Source organism: Perca flavescens, chromosome 13 (assembly GCF_004354835.1).
Source record: "Perca flavescens isolate YP-PL-M2 chromosome 13, PFLA_1.0, whole genome shotgun sequence".
Classification (NCBI taxonomy): Eukaryota; Metazoa; Chordata; class Actinopteri; order Perciformes; family Percidae; genus Perca; species Perca flavescens.
Genome location: NC_041343.1, coordinates 17,521,989 through 17,542,767, shown reverse-complemented (window position 1 = coordinate 17,542,767; position 20,779 = coordinate 17,521,989). Strand labels below are relative to the sequence as shown.

Genomic DNA, 20,779 nt, shown 5'->3' with positions numbered 1-20,779 from the left:
GCAAATATGTGATTTTGTTTTATTGTGTCTTCTCTTTTTCTTTTGTCAGTCTTGTTGGATCAATCCGTATTTTATATGTTATCCCTTGGATTCAACCAAACCAAGCAAAAAAAATTAAAATAACATCATAATGCTAATATACTGTATTAGCCTGTACAGCATGAAATGCTACTGTTCAGTTTTACCTTCAGGTGAATATTTGCTGTTCTTGAAAGCCAGATGGTGACCATAGAAGTAGGTCACTGTCTACTGGCTCACTGCCCTTATTTTCAGTTCTTCCCTAGTTCTAAAAAAAAAAAAAAGATGAATTCTGACTCAAGTTTGTCAAAAGAGATCAGTAGGAATTTATTATTTGCTTTAAATACATAGACAGCTCTTTCTTTTCTGCCATTGCTCCGCTGATCAGTCACTGGCAGTCATCTCAAACTGAACTCCAAATGGAGGTCCTCCAATACAGAAATGTTTCTGAGACAGCATGATTATTCAAGAACATGTTGTGCTAGAGTTAGGCTCATGGCATGTGTGGCTTTTTGCTGAACCAGTGCCAGCTTAGCATGAGGCGATTTGTAGGGTTATGTTGAACAAAGAACAGAGGTAGAAGCCATCTTTTGATAACAAAAAGACATCAAGATTGCTTGAAAAATTGAAAACAGGCCAGAAGGATAAATTCACATGGAAGTATGACAAAAACACACTTAAAGCCTTTTGCCTCATGCTATGCTAGCATATTGCTAACACTGAATCTGAACAATGAGAGAAAAGAAAGAAGCAGATGATGAGTTAAACACATGGAAACAGACAACACCTCATCATGTTGGTGTCAATCTAGTGAATCATAGCAATAAAATGCACAGAACCGTGGAAAATAAATACTGCACTGGTTGCTAAATCCTTGTACATTCATCAGGGCTCATGCATTCAGGCATTTGCCTCCCACTTGTCTGGCTCATGTGCTACATTTCTCCAAGCCATGCCACTTTCCTATGAAAATCTATTTCTGTTGTGCTGAGATGAACAACTTCACAGTAAAATGCATTTAAGTTAATGACTGATGTAATTGACTTTAGGAAGCACTTTCTGTTAAAGACACAGAGGTGATCGGCAAATTTAGTTGTCCCTGAATAACAATGGGAATGTGCTGTTGTGCATAACTGCATGCAACAATAGAGTGCTGAACTGCTGGAGAAGCAGGAATTTAGATTGATAACATATTTTCATCCAGTTGCTGTTTTGGATTTGGGATGATCTACAATCTGACAAAAAAAATGCTTAAGGTAACAACACAGTGTGAGCTGTGCTTGGTTTCCTACTGTCAACATGTGGCAAGTCCTATTTTCATATAAATAATGCTAAAAACACAACAAGTCTCCCTCTCACTCACATCAGAACTGTCACAAGAGTCTCTAAAACCATAGGAGACACATACAGTACATAGCGTAGCCTGCATACATACAAATATACATATATGCAAATACACAAAACCAATAACCCCTCCATGTGGAATAATGGCATTTCTGGATCTGAAATCATAATTCTATAAAAAAATATATAAAAAAAATAAATCAAAATGGAACAAAAAAAAAGAACTGCCATCTTAATTAGTGAGAAAAACAATAATCATCATTGCTGTTCCACTGTGTGATGCATTGCCAGTTAGTGAATCAATGTCTTTGAGAATTCCCACCATATGTCTGTCCATGGGATTCACACATATGTCCAGAGGCCATTTTTAAAGCAGCCACTAGATGAGTTTAATACTAGAGTGTAAAAAGGTCCACAGACACAAAGAGAGGAACAAGGTCCTTAGCTCTCTGGCCAGCCAGTGAGGTAACATTAATCACTACACATCTATCTATCTACACACTAAGGGATCTCTGACTGCAGGGCATGACCCATGAAGAGGTCAGTTTACCTCTTAACCCTGATCAGTTCAAGGAGACCTGCGTCACTGTTGACATGGAGGGGTGGGCTGGTCCTGTCAACCCAGGCACATGTTCCACTTTTGTGTATTTCTGTAACACTGCAGACCAATGGAAGTACTTCAAAGAATGCACATTTTCTACCAGGAGAAGGTTAAGTATGTTTGTGTTGGTGTGTTTATTGTCCAAGAATCATATGGTCAGACACTTGAAACAAGTGTCACAATCTGGACATTTGTGAAAACCTTCATTCTCATGATGAAAACAACAGTTTCTGAAAATGACAGTACAACTGACGTCTCACTTGCTTTCTTTTGTTCCATGAAAAAGAACAGCCAAAAGCATGCGGCATCATGCTTTGTCCATCACTGTCTTAAAGTTTTTACTTAAATAGTTTTAGAGACATCATATTCTCATTTCGCGATCAGGACTCTGGTCCAGTGAGGGCTCCCTGGTGCTGATCATGGATGTTGAGGGCCCTTGACTGACTCCAAAGGGAGAAACAGCTGGAGATCGAGCTGCCAGAGGGGACAGCGAAGGGGAGAAGCTGGGGGACATTGCTGCTGATGAAATAGATCCCTCGTGACTGATAGGGGACCTGCGGAGTGAAGCCAAGTGGGGGAATGTCCGTCCAATCACAGGGACCTTGGGGGGAACTGACATGGCCCCTGGATGGGCCACTGATGTGATGAGTGGTGGAGGGTCAATTCTAGGTTTGGGATCCATTTTGTGCTTGGGCTGGAAGGGTTGGCGAGGGTTCTGACTCTGCTGGGCAGTTTCATCTTTCAGCCTGGCAATCTCTGTGAAGACATTAGCCAGAGGCTGGAACTGAGGGCACCAGTTGAGTAGGTAATCCCAGTTATAGCTTCCGCGGAGCTCTTCATCACTGGCAACGATAGCTGTGAGGGAACCATCAACTGAAGGTTTACCGTCCTCAGGGAAGGCGTAATCCTTCGGGAGGGAAATGTTGAGGCCGCGACCTACTCCCAGGTACCCTCCTCCATCGTCCCTATAGACTGGGAGTTGGCCAGAGAGCAAGGTCCCACTAAGACTGCCTCCCAGTTTCTTTCCTTTGAACCAGGTGCTGCCCTCCAATGCTGCAGGCTCACAGGATATATCAGAGAGCTGGTCAGCATCCTGCTGAATTCCAGAGTCTGGTCCTCTGGCAGAGATGTGCTCCTGCATGGATGAGGTGATGGAGGCGACGCGGGGGTACTCGTTTATCATCCTGATCTCATCATCCTCCGCTGCCTCAGCTGATCCTCTTCCACTGGAGTGAGAGGGATCCAAAGATCCCCCTCTAGTGTAGGGTCCACCACCAGCCACACTCTGATCTCCAGCATAGCCTGGCAAGGCCTGGTGGTAGATCCTCTCCCCTCCTGGTCCTGAGTTGCAATCGTCCAATTTCTGCAGTGCAGTTCCTGACGCAACAGTTCTGTTTCCTGCATCCTGGGCTTTCTTCCTCCTGCGTGACTTGACAAGGAACACCACCACAGCCATGACCACAAGCAATATGATAAAACCAAGAGACACAGCAATGATGCTAATCAGCAGGATGTTGACATCGGGGGCCAGGCCAAAGTTGGTGTTTGAGACATCAATGGAGACCTGGGCTGTAGTGGTGCGAGATGCATCTAGAGGGCTGTGAGCTCTCACATCCAGGGCCATCAGCCTGGCTTCCCGTTTGGTCCGGCCCGAGCCACTGCTACTACTGCTGCCTGAACCGTCCGCCTTGAGGAAAATGACCCCAGTAGTTTTGTTTACATCAAAGTACTGAGAGTTGGTGGAAAGAGAATAGAGAACAATACCATCCACCCCTCCATCCTCATCATTTGCCTGGACCTGGCCAATGCTCTGGCCTTTCTTAGCTCCCTCTGGGACTTCAAAGGAGAAATCCGAGGATGTGAAGAGTGGGTCATACTCATCTTCACCTGTAACAAACACCTGAACAGTTACAGTGGCTGAGTGGTTTCCTGAATCTACCGCCATTGCTACAAAGTTAAAAGAGTTGACTTTCTCAAAGTCAAAGGGAATTTTGCTTTTGATTTCTCCCGAGTTGTGGTCCACAGTGAAGCTGTCTTTTCCCGCCACAGACCGCTCCACAATGTAGTACTTCAGTTGTCCAAAAACCCCTGTGTCATGGTCTATGGCATGTAGAACAGTCACAGCTGAGTTTGCTGGTTGGTTTTCCCTGATACTGGCTGTCAGGACTTCCACAGGGAAGAACGGATGATTGTCATTTACATCTTTGACCTCAACAATGACTGGAGCAAGTGCAAAATGACCCTGTCCATCTGAGGCCTGGATGATGACAGTATGTGTGGACTGGTGCTCACGGTCGAGTGCTCGCTGAAGCCGCAAGGCTCCAGTCCACTGGTCCATGGTAAACAAGTTCACCTCATCACCAGAGCTGATCGTATACTGGACCTCAGCATTAGGAGTTGAGTCTGAGTCTGGCAGAAGGACAACAACAGAGCACAATGAATTAACTGGGAGACAAAGAAAGAGAGGAATAGTGAAAAAGGGCGAGAGAATGAGAAATAACTGGACAAAAAGAGAAGACTTTTGCCCACCTGTAGCAGTCAGTCGTATGATCTCAGTCCCAGCGGCAGCTCCCTCACTCAGAGACACAGTATATTCTGCTCTGCTGAAGACTGGAGGGTTATCATTCACATCACCAATTGTTATCACTGCAGCAACACTAGAGCTCCTCTGGGGCACACCACGGTCTGACACCACCACAGTGAGGTTGTAAAGTGGCTTGGTTTCAAAGTCAAGCCCCTCAGCCAACAGCAGAGTCCCAACTGTCTGAAAGCCCCGCCCCTCCAGGAACCGCACACTGCTTTCAATCTGGAATGAATTTCCTTCATTCCCGTTGGCAATAGCAAAGTCAAAGCCACAGTTTTCTCGAGAGAGGTCGCTGTCAAAGGCCTCAAAAGTCAGAACTGTTGCCCCTGGGATGGTGTCCTCAGAAATTGTAGCCCTGCAGACAGAAGAACATTACATATGTGAGGACAGCTGTTGAGGTTACACCATAACACATCCAGAATCTAATGAATGACTGACCTGTACTCTGACTGGTGAAACACAGGAGCATTGTCATTGACGTCAGAGATTTGGACCTGGACAGTGGTGAGGGAGGAGAGCGAAGGCGAACCTCCATCACGAGCTTCAATAACAATGCTGACTGACTGACGTTCAGGGTCAAACTCAGCTCTGTGATTGATGAACAGGGTTCCTGGATACAGAGCAATGACATTATTTTTAAATTAAATGTAATGAATAACATATTACTTTCTTTTTAAACTGGAAACTTATTTATGGAGCTAAACTACTGTATATCAGGGAGGAAGCCAAGGGTGTCTACCGTTGTTGGGATCAATGTAGAAACCCTCCTGGGTTGATGACGTCACTCTGTAGGTGATCTTTCCGTTCTCACCAGAGTCCCTGTCAGTTGCTGTTACTGTGACAACCACACTTCCTGGTGGCGTGTGCTCAGGCAGAGTTACCTGGGGTGCAGAGATATTAATAACAACATTTGAACATCAGGCAAAAGAAACAAATAAGGAGAAAACGGACTGCATAAATGCTGTAATACAATTAGCAAAGGTCAACAAGCACTAAACTCACAGAGGGGAAAATTGCATTTTATATTGTAATTCCTGTTTTTCCTGAGTTTGTGCTAATGTTGAGGTCATTTCCTGAGACAAAGAAGTAAATATTATACATGATCTCTGAAACCTTTCCCCAGTCAATAGTAGGCAGTAAACTTTTATCACCCCACTGTGTGCACCTTGGGAATGTACATGTGTTTTTTACAGTATGTGTACAAGTGCAATGTTCTCCTTCTGCTGTAGTCTGTTGGCATTTCTGAAGTAAGAAATTCCCTATTCCTATTTAATTCCCTATCAAACTTTATTATGTGTAGTATTTCAAAATGTAAACACACTTATTCTGTGCATTTCTTTTTTAGGCAGCAATTAGTATGCAATGAACACATCATATTTCATACAACACATTTATTTTGGTGCCATAAATGTAATCAATATACCTGCATAAAAAAAGAACATCAGTTTGATTTATAAGCCGCCCTACCTGATAGAGATCATGGGTGAATGCAGGTGCATTGTCATTAATATCCTCCACCAGTATTGTAATGTTAGCCTCAGTTTGGTGCTGGCTGTCCGTGGCTCTGACAGTCAGTGTGTACCACGTCTTCTCTTCAAAGTCCAGAGGGGCAGTGAGTGATACGCCTCCACTGTAGCGGTGAATCCCAAACTTGCCTAAGGCTGTTGGGTCCAGCTGCAAGGAGTAGGAGAGGGCAGGACTGGAGTCGACGTCGTTACCCGTCACAAGAGTGATCTCTGTGCCAATCAACATGTCTGATAGATAGAGAAAGAGATAAAGAAAAAAAAATGTGTTAGCTGTATTTAACTTCCTGTGAATGCAAGTATGCACAACTACACATCCTTAGACCTGCACAGGGTTTGTCTTTTGACATTTGTTTTGTAAATGTAATATATTTGCTGTTAACTGGTCTACATGATATACATAACCAGAAAGAACAACATTCCTGTAAATAAAGTACTTACTCTCTGGGATGCGGATTTCCTGGGGCAAGGGAATAGTGGGACTGTTGTCATTCTGGTCAACAATAATTACTGTTAATGTCGCCGAACCAGCCAATCGTGGACTTCCTCTATCAGTTGCTGTAACTATAAGCCTGTGGATGGACAGAAAAAAAGAGGTTGTCTAAAATGTCGTCTGTTTCTTATTACATGTGTAGTCCTAAAAGTGTAATTTTAATGTTGGTGATGATAGAAAAAATTTAAAAGAAACATAAAATGATGCCATCACAACTTTGGTTACACATTCATGATGAAAAAAAAAAGAATTATGAAAGCAACACTAAAAAAGTTATGAAAGTGTTACAGTGAACCGGAGTTGATTTACAGAGTTTGAAATGGTAGCTTTGATACATCTGGCATGCAGATATTGGTTTGCCTATATCTTCAGCAGACTATGTCAACCTCCCCACCAGCTATATAAACACAAACTAGCTGAGTGAATATGATTCATGATGTGTTACATCTAATGTTTTCCTTCTATGCATGTTTACCTGTGTGTATACATAATGGACTTTTTCTGTACAAAGCCATGCAGCAGCTCAAACACTTATTACATGTGAAATATATATCCATCTACAAAATGTGTACATAAAATGGTTCTTGGTGAGGTTATTCAACCACAGATCTGTTCTCACTTGGTCTGGGTAAAGATCTCACGGTCCATGATGGCCGCTGTGGTGATGCTTCCTGTCATCGGGTCGATCTTGAACAGGCCGCTCATGCCTGACGACTGGATGGAGTAGGTCACCTGACCATTTTGGCCCTGATCCACATCCTCAGCCATCACCTGGGAGAAGGTGGATGATAGGGAAGAAAAAGGGAGAATGATGAGAATTCATTTTGACCCTTTGGAAAACTCCAGTGACCTTAATATCTTTATGACTTTGTATTATTTATTATGCAGTTTTTTTATATTTAAAAGTACCTGTATGATTGGCATTTCATATCCCTGTGCTTCTCTCATGTAGGCCACATAATTCTGCAGCTGGAAGCGAGGAAGGTTGTCATTGACATCCTGCAGGATCAAGTTGATAGCCATGAAAGATGTGGAGGACACCGTTTCAGCCTTCACAACTAGACGGAGTCTGGGCGTGTCTTCAAAGTCCAGCCCATTGGAGCTCTGCACCATGATTTCACCTAGAGATTTGAATGGAAAATGAGGTTCAGGAAAATCATCAAATGACAGATTAAACGGATCCACAGCTCATTAACATCTATAGGACATAATAACGATGATTGAGTTGTATTGTGAGTTTCACCTGTTGAGGAGCTGATGCTAAAGGCCTGCTTTCTGTTCCCACTGAAGAGGCTGTAGCTGATACCCTTACGTGTGCCATCTGGGTGTTGAGCCTGAGCCTGAGCCACAGCTGTGCCTGAATTTTTGAAGTAGAGCAGAAAATTTTTTCCTTAACAGTAGTAGAGAGATCTTCAAAGTGTAAAGGGGGACAAATTGACTGAGATGATTATCCTAATCTCTAATAATACAGTATTAATGTCAGACCTTGTATAGCGTTCTCCTGTAAGCTGACGTCTCTGGCATTCCTCGAGAAGCGGATGCCGCTGTACTCCACCTCCTTTACATAAATCACCACCACTCCCTGTGCAGACTGAGCTGGACTTCCCTGGTCCATGGCCTCCACTATCAGGGTCCTCTGAGCCTGGGTCAGATCCCCCAGTGGCTCAGTGGCCTGGATCTCCCCAGTCAGGGAGTTGATGCTGAAGCCCTTGACTGGCATGGCAAAACGGTAAAACACAGAACCGTTGGCTCCAAAGTCTTTATCCTCGGCCTTCATGGTGGCTAGAACCCGCTGTGAACGCATGCTAGACACTTCGATGACCAGCGGATCCTGGATGAAGAAGGGTGTGTTGTCGTTGACATCTAAGATAGTGACTGTCACCTAGAAGGATGAGTTCACATGTGGGTTAAGTGCAAAATGTATTGCTAATGTAATGAGCATTAAAAATACTCCAAAATCTGGTATACCAAATATCATGTGAATCATAAATTCAAAACCTTTTTTTAACAATGAGTCAACTGAACATCTTCAACATCTAACTCTTTATTTACCTGAGCAGAGGTGTTCCTGGGTTCAACAGGTGAAAGGTCAACAGCAAACACCTGGAAGCTGTATGACGCTCTTTTTTCCCGGTCCAGAGGTGCTGATGTGGTGATAGCACCAGTGCTCTGATCCACACTGAACGCTCCGTGGACCTCTCGGCTAAGGAAGTACAGAACCTTACCATTCAGGTCGTCATCAGCATCTGTGGCTGACACCTGGATAAAGATAAATACATGTTTAGGATTAAATGAGTACTGTTGACATATAATTACTTTTGTTATAAAAGTGAGATATACAGCATGTCAGTTAAATGTTTGAACAAAGCATCATCCAAAATGCCATTTTCTAATTACCTCCAGAACTTTGGACCCCTCTGCAGCATCCTCTGACACTTCCACAGAAAAGCTACCTCTGCTGAAGACAGGGCTGTTGTCATTGACATCAAGCACTTTGACTTCCACTGTGACAGTAGTGCTGAAAGCAGGGCTGCCTCGGTCTGTAGCCACCACCTCTAGAGTATATTCAGGCCTTATCTCCCTGTCTAGGCCGCGTGACGTGGATAGGGCTCCCGTGCTGGCGTGGAGGTGGAAATCTTCATCAGGGTCCCCAGCTGGATGAAGAATTCATAAGGCAGAAGAAAGAAACATCTTTAAAAAATCCTACGATTTCTGTGGACTGAGCATCTGTGCCAACTCTGCACTTAAGTCTAAGTTGGAATTTGCTCCAGACAGGTATGGAATGTACTATATTTGAAATAAGACACGAGAATGTCAGAAGCGAGTCTAGGGTAGCTGTATGCAGCTCTGATCTTTCATATGGGAGGAAAAGAGCACTGTCAAAAGCAATACAATCGTCCAAATCTTGCATGGCCTCTACTAGACCAAATCTATTCCTCCACACTGTCAGTACAACTTCAGATATCACCAGAAATGGTCCAAGCAAACCTGATGGGTTAATACAAGTGTGATTTAGCTGCAATAATCACATATATGCAGTTCCAATTGTAATAATCTGTCAACAATCTGTAAATTTGATGCTGGACCATTTAAAGCCTGAAAAACACCAGAAATGACAAAAATTCATGGTCTCTCCCAGGATATTGTTATTTCCACATTCGACACACCCTCAAACACCAATTACAGCAATTGTGGTGAACTAAATCGCTCTTTAAATCCATTCTAATAAAATACTTGGGTTAGACACACAACACTGTTTCTCACCAGTGATCCTGTACTCCAGCTCTCCACCAGGACCTGAGTCAGGGTCGGTGGCCTTGAGGAAGCAAAGCTCTACAGGGGCCTGGTTCTCTGGCACCTCCAGTCCATACCATGGCTGACCAAAGACCGGAGCGTTGTCATTCACATCCTGCACCTCCACGCGGACTACAGTCTTGGCAAAGTTAGGAGGCAGCCCTCCATCCCTGGCATACACTACGAAGACATGGACATAGTTTAGCTGATGAGATGTTGGATCCCATACAACATTATGTTAAACCAATGTACTTGAGGTGTTCTGTGGGAATAATTGAGCTTGAGCTCCATTAGTACATAACATATCGACAATGAAGACGAGGAATGTAGTCATACCAGTGAGTGTGTAGTGATCCTGTAGCTCTGCGTCCAGTTCCTTCGTGGTTGTGATGACTCCTGTCACAGGGTTGATGATGAAGCCTTCCTCTGTCACACCTCCATACGTCACTTGGCCATTAGAACCTGCATTGAAACACAAGTCAGACACAAATAAAAATAAAACACACACACTGACACTACACAGCACACTACGAAACTGGCAATGAAGCAAGGCTACATGCAATGTAATAAGGCAGTGCTATTAATTAATCCAATATGCACAGAGCCGCAAGCAAGTCCAAATGAAAGCTCCAGAATTATGAGGCTTTAGTCAATGGCTGTAACCACACATTTTCATTAGCATGAGCTTGTGGTTTGGTTTAAAGTTATTTGGTTTCTCAAAACCATTTATCTCTCTCTATTGTTTAATTTTTCTGGCCTTCCTACTGAAGGCATATGTATTGTATATCAGCTGTTCCTTTTTAAAGTGAATTTTGGAACCTTTCTTTCTTTTGATGCTCTATAATCTTGACTTCATCCTAACTTCATCCTTCCTGGACTTCATCCATACTTCTTACAGACCAAAAGACACAAATGTTTTCCTGTGTGGGATCATATACAGTCTACAGACATTACTTTGTGGAATTATCAATCTGTGGAACATATGTGTACAACCTGTTTTTCCTGAACTATAAGGACCATATTTGGTACCATAAAAAGTTTTTTTGGAAAGTTTTGAAAGTCTTTGTAAATCCAAATATTTAGTTTGGGCCTTTTTTTTCCTAAAATACTGTATTTCACCATTTCAAGCATCCTAACTTTACAGTATTTAAATAACACAATTAAACCAACCTTGGTCCCGGTCGGTGGCAGTAACTGTCAGAACAGTTGTTCCTGGTCCTTGGTTTTCCATCACCTGGGCTTCAAATTCTGCTCGCTGGAACAACGGAGCTTCATCGTTCACATCAATCACCTGCACACACAGCACCTGAGAAGTGGAAAGCTGAGGTATCCCATGATCCTCTGCTACAATGGTCAGATTGAAGATTTCCTGCTCTTCCCGGTCTAATGCTTTAAGGATGGAGAGAGAGCCTACAAGGGAAAAAAGGGAGAACATTCTAAAACTACCTTTCCTGTTTTTGTGAACATATCATTTTGTGTACCTGAGAGAGGATTTGTATGTCTAGAAGGACCAGTAAAATCAAAACCTTTACAGCTTTGCTTTATGAGACTTTTCACAATAAGTGAGAGACCATTGCCAAGCTATTCAATTCTGTCACTTTGCACATGCATTCAAATGTGAATCAGAGCTCTATCAGTAAACATGTAGGATTATTGTTTGTGCTGGCATGCAGGCAATACACAAAGAGTCCAAACAACAACTAAATAGTTGCCAGCTCAACCTATGACCTCCCCTGCAATTAGGTTATTATTATGTCTTCTCTGTACAACATTACAGTATCTGTTTGCCTTTAAATCTGTAAGGCATTAGTTGGTGCGTATATATGTGTGTGTGTTTTATGTAAATCAAGCTGGTTCACGTAGAGTCTGTGAATAAGACCACCACTTCAGACTCTGGCTTCATTTACTCTCCTACCTTTCATGTCTACACCCGAAACCCCTGTCATCACCCCGATTACAAGTAGGGTCAGTCAAAGTGAGAGGAAATATGAAATGTGTGTGTGTGTGTGTGTGTGTGTGTGTGTGTGTACTGTTCACAGGAGTGTAGAAGTTAGCTGGCATGCGGTGCCTGAGAAACGTGTGTAATTTATAAATGCCGCAGCATGCCTGACTGTTCTCTAAAGCTGAGGCTCTGATGTTCCTGCAAGGTTTTGCTAGCTCCGATGTTTCATCCAAACACAAACAGATGCAAAACATGTATTATTTCATTCTCCTCTGTAGCCAATTTAGTGTTACTGGTTCAGTGCCAACCATATGATATAAGCGTTCTGACTCTGTCTGGATTAGCTTTGTTCAAACCCAAACTCACATGAAACTATATTTTAGTTCTACCAAAGATTTCAAGGTTTCCAAAGATACAAAATATGTCATACAGAATATCAGGGAAAGACAGACGGATTTGTTCATTTAATGCAGTAGCCTGGGTAAACCCTGACGAACTTCCGGCAAATTTGAGATTTGCTCCCTAACCCACTCTCAGTTGCAACTGAGAAGGGTCTGGTGTCAAACAGGCTATTAATGCAGTGCTGCAGCCATAAAATATGTGTCTTATTTGATATTTTACTTATATACTGTGAGTCAGAGATAGCTTTAATGACGGAAAAACAGATATAGAGATCTATATTCAAATATGAATAAAATCTTCCATCTAATTTTGAAGCTACTGTGAAGAAATGAAGGGACATATAAGACACATTAGCCTTTAAGTGATTATAAAACTAGCAGTGAAGCAGCTGTAATGTGGAATAACAGAAAGTTCATATTGGCAGAGCAGATATAAAGTGTATAAGCAATAATTAGGCTAATGATACCCTCACATTAGCCAGGAAGTTTGCTAAATGTTCTCGCAAACCAATGCTAATCTGCTTTTACAGCTATTATTAAGCATATGCTTAACACCACACAGTCTGAGAAACAAACCAGAAGTGAAATCAACCCCTGCTAATGCACCAGAAACTTGACAGTAATGAAGTAAAGACTTTCTTCCATCTGGAAGCTGCATTAAGTATCTGTCTTATGGTTCTTAATCCCATCTCAGCCAGCGGTTAGCACGCCCACACCACCCAGCTCTGATGATAAAGAGAATACACATACTGTACACATATATAAGATATCAAAGGGTGTCCACGTCCCTAACACAAATTAAGATCAGTTCCCATGACGAAATCCTTCAAGAAAAGAACACCGAAGCATTATTCAAGTGAAATATTGCTCTAAGGTATTGAAAGATCATCTAGTGAAGAGTGTTATGGGGGTTATGATTGTTTTAGCAGTTGAGACCCTGTAGACATAGCACTTGAGTGGGTAATTATGATCTTGTGGAAAGTTTTGTTCATCCGAGGGGCTTCCACGGGTGGGATACTGATTATCTGTCAATCATGAAACCGACAGAAAAGGGCCACATACAACCCCCGCTGTATTAAATCATTCAAAGCAGGATTGTAAATGATGTGGGGAATTTTAACCTAATCATCCATTGATGGAGTGTAAATGAGGTATTCATGGGAAATCCCCAGTCTCCACAGGTCCTGTTATATTATTGGAACTTTACGATATTTTTAGATGTTGTGTCCCACACTTACCAGTGTTGGGGTTCATACTGAAGCGGCCAGCGCTGTTGCCTGCCTGGATTCTGTAAGACACTCTGCCATTTTCTCCTTCATCTTCATCTCGAGCCATCACATACAAAATCACAAACCTGTCAATAAAGATACAAAACAAATTTCATATAAAAAGAACCACTTTCAAGCTTGAGGCCATGAAAGTAAATGCATTTGACTATTGTTTTTAACAGGATTCTTTGATGTTCTTCTTCAATGGCAGAAATCTGCATTGATAAGGCACCAAAAACAGACTACAGTTAGACATGCCACTCACCCTACAGGCTGATCCTCCATGACGCTAACTGCAGACGGAGAGCTGAAGACCGGAGAGTTGTCGTTTTCGTCCGTCACAAACACTCTGGCAGTGACCGAACCCCAGCGCCTCTGAGAAGGATCCGCTGCCTGATCTGTTGCCCGCACCACAAGGTAGAGGGATGGTGTTGATTCACGATCTAACTTCTGCCCCAGAGTCAGGACTCCGCTGGAGGGGTCGAGGGTCAGGAGGTCAGGCGTGTCGGGCCAGTAGTGCTCGATGGAGTAACGCAGCTCACTGTTGGGTCCACTGCCATCCTATAAAAAAAGAAAACAGATGAATTAGACAGAACTTGTAAGTGGACCTTGAGTTACCAATCACTGGTTAACATTACACCTTTTCTCAAGCAGGAAATATATTCTGTTTCCCACCTGATCCACAGCCTGGAAAGTATATATGGAAGTCCCTGTCTCTATGTTCTCTGGGATCACAATGGTAACTGGGTCTTCTGTGAACTGGGGAGCATGGTCATTGCTGTCCTGCACGTTGATATCCAGCTGCACCAGGTGGCTGCTGGGAAACGCCTGAGAGAAGTCAGACACCTCGATGTGCAGCGTGTACCTCGAACCCTTCTCGTAGTCCAGCTCACGCACCAGGTACACGTCGCCCTTTAAACGGTCTACCATGAAAGTCCCATCTTGGTCTGTCCCCCCCACTACCAGGTAGGTCACCTGGCCTTCCAACACATTAGATTCATCCTGATCATGTGGGCGTATAGAGCCAATGACGGAGCCCGGAGCAGCTCCTTCGACTGTGTTTAGGGTCATGGAGAGCATGTTAGGCTTGGGGTTGGACCTGGAGGAGCTGAGAACCTGAAGGAAAGAAAACTAGGGTCAGACAGGCTCATTTCAATCTCAGCATTTCTTCACATAATCATAATTCAGATTGTGTCATGCATGTATTCACTTTAAAATTCTTTTCTTTAATCATCCACGTATCTATCCCAAAACAGAGTGGAAAAAAACATTTAAATATGCTATTATTTCAACAAAGTAAAGAAGAAAAGTGTCAAGGATGACAATGAAGCTATATGGATCTCACCCCAGTCCATCCCTAAATATAGCCTTGGGCTGGAATCTGTTTCTGTTTTGTTGCTATTACTATAATAACCCTCACAGGCATTCTCATTGTGCATGAAGACATTATGTACAATCCTTCCAGTAAATATCTTGACACTGCGGCATTCTGTCTTCAAGATGAGAGTCAGGGTTTGTGACCTGTGACAAAATAATGAAGGGTGTATTGCAAGGGAAAACTGTAAATATTCCAGTTTAAATGATGCAGAGCAATACGTGCAGCCTCTGAGCAACAGCCTAAGGGTTTGATTTTGTTCTGGGACAGATCAAAGAGCACTGAAAACAACAAACTTAAGCAGATTTTAACAATCTCTGGTTTCATCATCAAAAAATCCACATACACACCTTACCCTCGCTTTCGTTACCAAGATCTATTGCAATGTATTGCATTTTTCTGGTGTCTTTATAGAACATAAATAGCAAGGTTAAACCTAGAAGATGGGGGACGTGATGTGGATAAAGTGCATAAATTAGCCTCACATGCTGACTAAAAAGCTATGTGCAGACATTTTCAGCTAAAATGCCCAACAAACCACATGTCAAAGGACCTACTGTTATTGACTATTGACTATTAAAAAAGATCTCTTTCTTGCTTCTGTGTTTCATTGCAGTTGTGCAGCAAGCCAATCACAGCCCACCATGAAACAAAATGGGGCAGTTTTGAAATACAAGCAGAATTCAGCAACGATTGATTGCATTTCATTAAGATGTGTTAACCACAAATGTTTGAACATAGGCATACAGCTAGGGGTCTTGAAATTATTGAACTCATTTGCGCAAGTGTTTCAATTATCTTGAAACAGATGCTTTACTACACACATCGCCAGCAACTGTAATGTACTATTTGTACTTTTCCTTGGTGTTCCCTAATGCCTACTCTACAGTACACATGCAAGCTAGGTAGTGTGTACTACTTGTGGTGTACAACTATATCCCTGTGGGAATTTACCCACAGCTATGTGAAATGTTATCTCAAAATCATTATCTGGAAATGTTACCTCAAGAGAGTGTTTGAATGTGTCGTTACTGTCAGTGTGTCTGCGTGCGTGCATGTATCACTGCCTGCTACTGTACAGTGGTGTATTCCATTTCTCTCTGTGTGCTTTGATGCAGCTGGCTCTCATCAAATCTCATCTGGGAGCATTTGATTCCAAGGTGCCTGTTTCCCCTCTGTCTAATCTCAGTGTCACACAAGCAGGGCGCAGGCGAAATCTAAGTAATTAGCATCCTTTTCCTTTCTGAAATCACATCACATAAAAACACTGAGCTCAATGCCCCATAGTCAAAGCAAACCACCACCCTTTTCTGACTAAATGCCTCTGTAGTTGGCCTTTTGTCCTGCTGGTGAATTCCTGATATTGTATGTTGATATGCAGGATTGACCCTCCAACAGAAAGCTCAGAACAATAACTCAGTCCAGACCAGCTCCCTCCTGCAGCTCTGGGTTTCTCACCTTGGGTTTTGGTTACCCCACTAACCTTTGGAGCAGGAAACACACACTAGATTGGATAGATGCTTTTGTTTGTACAGGCACAGGATCAGTTTCGCTCCTTCCCATATTTATCTCCTTTTCCAATTTCTTTGACAGTTATACTGTTCACTTTGTGCACAGTTTGAGTAAATTACTCACAGTAAGGAATGCAAAAGGACTGAGGTAATGTAGATGTGACTGTGTTACGTTTTTGGCACTAGATTGGCCTTTGTTTCCAATGTGACACACACAACAAATGTGTAGGTGCTGCATGCAATGTACATGCAGCTGGACGATGGATGAGAAAATTTAAATGTACAGATTGTGTTTACCTGTATTCGTAGCTGGCAGGTGGAGCTGAGGCCTGGTGTCCCGTGGTCAGCAGCAGTCACAGTGAGAGCGTAGTCGGCTCGTTCGGCCCATCTCAGAGGGGAAGCGGTTCTCAGCTCACCACTGATCGGGTTAAGGGAGAAACGCTCTGCTCTGGAGCCTTCAGATGATGCAACAGTTATGGATATCAGCTCAAAGTTAAGGTAATGATAAGAAAAACAATGTGAATGTAGAGGGAAGTGACAATCACCTGATAAAGAGTAGTATACAGTCCCATTTTCTCCCTCATCTGGGTCTTTAGCCATCACTGTCCCTAGGACGGTACCAGATGGAAGCCCCTCCATCACCTACAATGCAGAAGGATTGTTATTCACATGAATGTCTTTCTCCAACATACTATGCCTTTTCTATGTACATTATCTTCCTATAATGTTTATTCCAATTCCTTACTGTACCTTGCCTTTGTTTCCTTTGTAGTACTATGATTGTTAAGATATGAAAGGGACCTATAGGGTTGATTTTTTTGTCCTTAACGGATCTATCTAATCTGCCTTCATTTTCACCTGATGGAGCAGCTCCCTATCCGGCCTGGCATGTGTGAAACTAGGGGCATGGTCGTTTTCATCCAGCACTGTTATATGAGCGGTGCCGGTGGCACTGCGAGGAGGCGTACCCCCGTCCTGTACCACCACAACTAGCTGGTAGCTGGACTGCTGCTCTCTGTCCAGAGCAAGGCGGGTGCTGATCTCACCTAAAGAAAAAGAAAAGGCCTTAGTGTGCATTACTTGCAATAGTTAGGGAATAATTGCCGTTTAATTGAACTGACTAACAGCAAATCCTTATTTTCTTAAGGGAAATAAAGCTGGTATTAGCGCTGCTTATAGAGTAACTACATTTCAGTCAGTGTAACCCAATTACAAATTACGGCTTCAAGCGTTACTATTACTATTCCTAAATTCAAATACAAAAACAAAGTCATGGTGTTTATCTTCACCTGTTTGTGAGTTGATCTGAAAGTGCCTGTTGGTGTGCAGCAGCCTGTAGGTGAGTCGAGCATTTAGTCCTGCATCTCTGTCCGTTGCAGACACCCTTCCAAAGCCTGTCCCTGCGAGCAGGTTCTCTCTGACAGCTAGGAACACCCTCTCCTGGCTCAGTCTTGGGGAATTGTCATTCTCGTCGGTTACCGTCACCCTGACTGTGGCGCTGCCAGTTCTCCCCACCCCTCCTGGGCCTGAGGTGGCCAGGACGGTCAACAGGTACATGTCTTTGACCTCTCGGTCCAGAGAGCTACGAACAAACAGCCAACCACTATCTGGCATAATGCCAAAACCAGCAGCGTCACCATCAGGCCTAAGGCGATAGAAAATAGAGGAGGAGGAGGAAGATGAGGAGCTTCCACCATTCCCAGAAGCCTCTCTGTTCAGTGCTCGAACCTGGAGGAAACGTGTATTGAGAGGTGTGTTTTCCCGTAGCTCCACGCGGTATGTCAGGGTGTCAAAGTTAGGGCCTTGTGCATCTTGGGCTTGGATGTGGACTACAAGCGTAAAGGTGGAGCTAAGCTGAGGCGCTCCGCCATCCTTGGCAACCACCTGAAGGTCATAGCGTGGGACACTTTCATATGACAAACTCCCAATCAGACGTACCTCCCCGCTGCCTCGGTCAACACCAAACGTTCTCTGGCCACTGCTGCCTGCAGCGCCAGCAGAGACCAGGTCAAAGCTAAGCTGACCGTTATGACCAGAGTCCTTGTCGGTGGCCTGAATGCTATAGATAACATTCCCCATTTTGGTGATCTCAGGTAAAAGGAGGGACTCTGATGAGGATGGGAGGAAGGTGGGGGCATTGTCATTGACGTCTGAAATGGTAATTCGTACCCGGCTGGTTCCATACGCTGGAGGAGAGCCGGAACGTGCCTGGATCTCCAGGTCAAGACTGGAGCAGGTCTCATGGTCCAGAGGAAGGGCAGTGCGAATTGTACCAGAGGCAATGTCTACTGTGAAGTAACCATCGGGGTCCCCGGTGGAGATAGAGTAGAAGATATTCTTAGAAACACCTGCATGGTCAACACAAAAATACAGCAATTCAACTACCAGGGTAACATCTTCAAAATGCTTGATAATCAGTTTACAATAACACAAAAACAGAGAAAAGCAGCAAATAATCACATTTGAGAAGCTGGAACCAGCATTTCTGCTTGATAATTCATTTTACTAAAGATGAATCAACTAAACATTTCGCCACTCGACGGTACAGAACGAGTTTCAATATACTGTATACAGCCGTTGATTATCCACTCGTCCTTATCCTAATTAAAGCATACCCGACACAAAAAAAAAACATGACAGATCCATATCCGCTTTTGGATGACAGGGATGTGGTGTGTTTATTTTTCTTGTGTTAACAAAGGGCTGGATTCACTCAAAGTGGGTGAGGGGATAGAATCACAAAAAGCCTTGTGCAGTTACACAGACAGAGTAAGTGTTGCCCTGTCCACTCCACAACTGTGAACACTTCATTTTGACTCCCACTCAGAATTACAGCCCCATCTAACTTCATTTCTCCATCGATAATACAAAGAGAAAATAAAAGTCTGGCCACAGTGAAAATAATTCCCACTAAAGCCCACGCTGTGTGATGGATGTGATTTCTTAATGGAGTGTATGCTCTTGTTGCTTGCGTATTTGTACAACTGCTGGAGTTAGAGGTAAGACATCATACTCTCTCCAGCCCATTAGTGCATTTTTGTCCTGGTACTTGTCAGAAAGATGAAAAAAGGTAGAGAAAGACACATAAAACAGGTTCTCCCTGGCAAACCATGTCAAGTAAATTGATAAAAGCATGCCTGGTACGACTAAAGGCAGAAAAGACATCGACATATAGTGGAGCAAAGAGAAAGGGAGGACTTGAGTGTACAGGCGTCCTCACCTGTCTTTGTAGCGGCTCGGACCACTCCCACTGCGGTCCCCCTGAGGACGTCCTCGGAAACAGTGAAGAAATACTGAGCCTGATCAAACACGGGAGACACCACCGAGCCTCCCACCACACTCACGTTTACCCTGGCATTGACCGGCGCCGTCAGACCACCGCCGTCCTCGGCTGATATCACCATGGAGATTACCGTGTTGGCTTTGCCATGGAGCGAGCGAGAGAGGGAAATCACACCTGTAGAGGAAGAAAGATGAACACATAAGATGAATTACTCTATATCCTTTTTGGTTTTTAAACACTCCAAAGCAGGTTTCACAATAGCTCACCCATGTTTGTTGTTCACACAGACAGACAGACATACCTGTGTCCTTGTTGAGAGTGAAGAAACCAGAGCCTCCTGCAGGTACCGTGCGGTAGGTCACCCTGCCATTTTCCCCAGCATCAGGATCATTTGCTGTTACCTTGACAACGGAGGTTCCAGGGGCACTATGGGTACTGAGACTGACTGTGTAGAGGACTGGATAGAAGGTGGGCCGGTTGTCATTGATGTCCACCACTGAGACCCGCACGCGTGCTACTGAGCTCAGGCCACCCTGAAAAAAAATATTCGGATTAAATTTGATTCAAGATTTTCACATTAAAATATGAGTACACATGACACCAATGCTGTAATAATATTATAAACCTCAACTGACTAGTCTATTGATGCAAAGGGAGGCTAAATTATAAGAATAGCTATTTTGGTTAAATTACATCATCCCTCCCTTCCTGCACCAAATACAACATTGAGTTTGTTTTCTATCCATCGGTGAAAAGCGACAGAGACTTTCATGTTATAAAACTTCAACAATAGATTCATGTCACACTGTAAAGATGAAGCAGCTGGAAAGGAAGACAGAAAGACGAGTTCTCTGTTGAAGATCTCTGAAATATGGAGCCAATCAACAGTTGTATGCCATTGTATCTGCCGGATTAGTTTTATGAGACCATTAAAAACACGGATAGTCGAGACGAGCTGAATTAAGCTTGGAATGTGCCAGTGGTGGGAGAGAAGATGCATTGTGGGGGTTAGGTGGTAAATTATAGACCTGAATTCAATCTTTACTTGAGCATGGGTAAAAAAAGGATAGAAAGTATGACAGTGCAAAGACAGTGTAAATGTGGTCAAGACATTGTATTTAATTTTAAAATTGACTGTTCAA

General features: G+C 43.3%; 1 protein-coding gene across 1 annotated transcript in view; it reads right to left on the bottom strand.

The window, feature by feature from the left end:
* Positions 1-320: 320 nt before the first annotated feature.
* dchs1b (dachsous cadherin-related 1b) overlaps positions 321-20,779 on the bottom strand; it is an 84,161-nt gene continuing 63,702 nt past the window's right edge. The window contains exons 6-29 of the mRNA XM_028594854.1: positions 19,939-20,170; positions 19,575-19,811; positions 17,644-18,702; positions 17,213-17,400; positions 16,900-16,996; positions 16,652-16,809; positions 14,144-14,584; positions 13,734-14,029; positions 13,439-13,554; positions 11,028-11,267; positions 10,194-10,319; positions 9,828-10,037; positions 8,961-9,217; positions 8,616-8,822; positions 8,049-8,445; positions 7,807-7,920; positions 7,473-7,684; positions 7,183-7,334; positions 6,512-6,642; positions 6,015-6,301; positions 5,287-5,428; positions 4,986-5,157; positions 4,493-4,902; positions 321-4,372 (exon numbers count right to left, since the gene is read on the bottom strand). Coding sequence (XP_028450655.1) covers positions 2,325-4,372; positions 4,493-4,902; positions 4,986-5,157; positions 5,287-5,428; positions 6,015-6,301; positions 6,512-6,642; positions 7,183-7,334; positions 7,473-7,684; positions 7,807-7,920; positions 8,049-8,445; positions 8,616-8,822; positions 8,961-9,217; positions 9,828-10,037; positions 10,194-10,319; positions 11,028-11,267; positions 13,439-13,554; positions 13,734-14,029; positions 14,144-14,584; positions 16,652-16,809; positions 16,900-16,996; positions 17,213-17,400; positions 17,644-18,702; positions 19,575-19,811; positions 19,939-20,170 — 7,929 coding nt within the window. The 3' untranslated portion in view covers positions 321-2,324. The remainder of the gene's footprint in view (positions 4,373-4,492; positions 4,903-4,985; positions 5,158-5,286; positions 5,429-6,014; positions 6,302-6,511; positions 6,643-7,182; positions 7,335-7,472; positions 7,685-7,806; positions 7,921-8,048; positions 8,446-8,615; positions 8,823-8,960; positions 9,218-9,827; positions 10,038-10,193; positions 10,320-11,027; positions 11,268-13,438; positions 13,555-13,733; positions 14,030-14,143; positions 14,585-16,651; positions 16,810-16,899; positions 16,997-17,212; positions 17,401-17,643; positions 18,703-19,574; positions 19,812-19,938; positions 20,171-20,779) is intronic.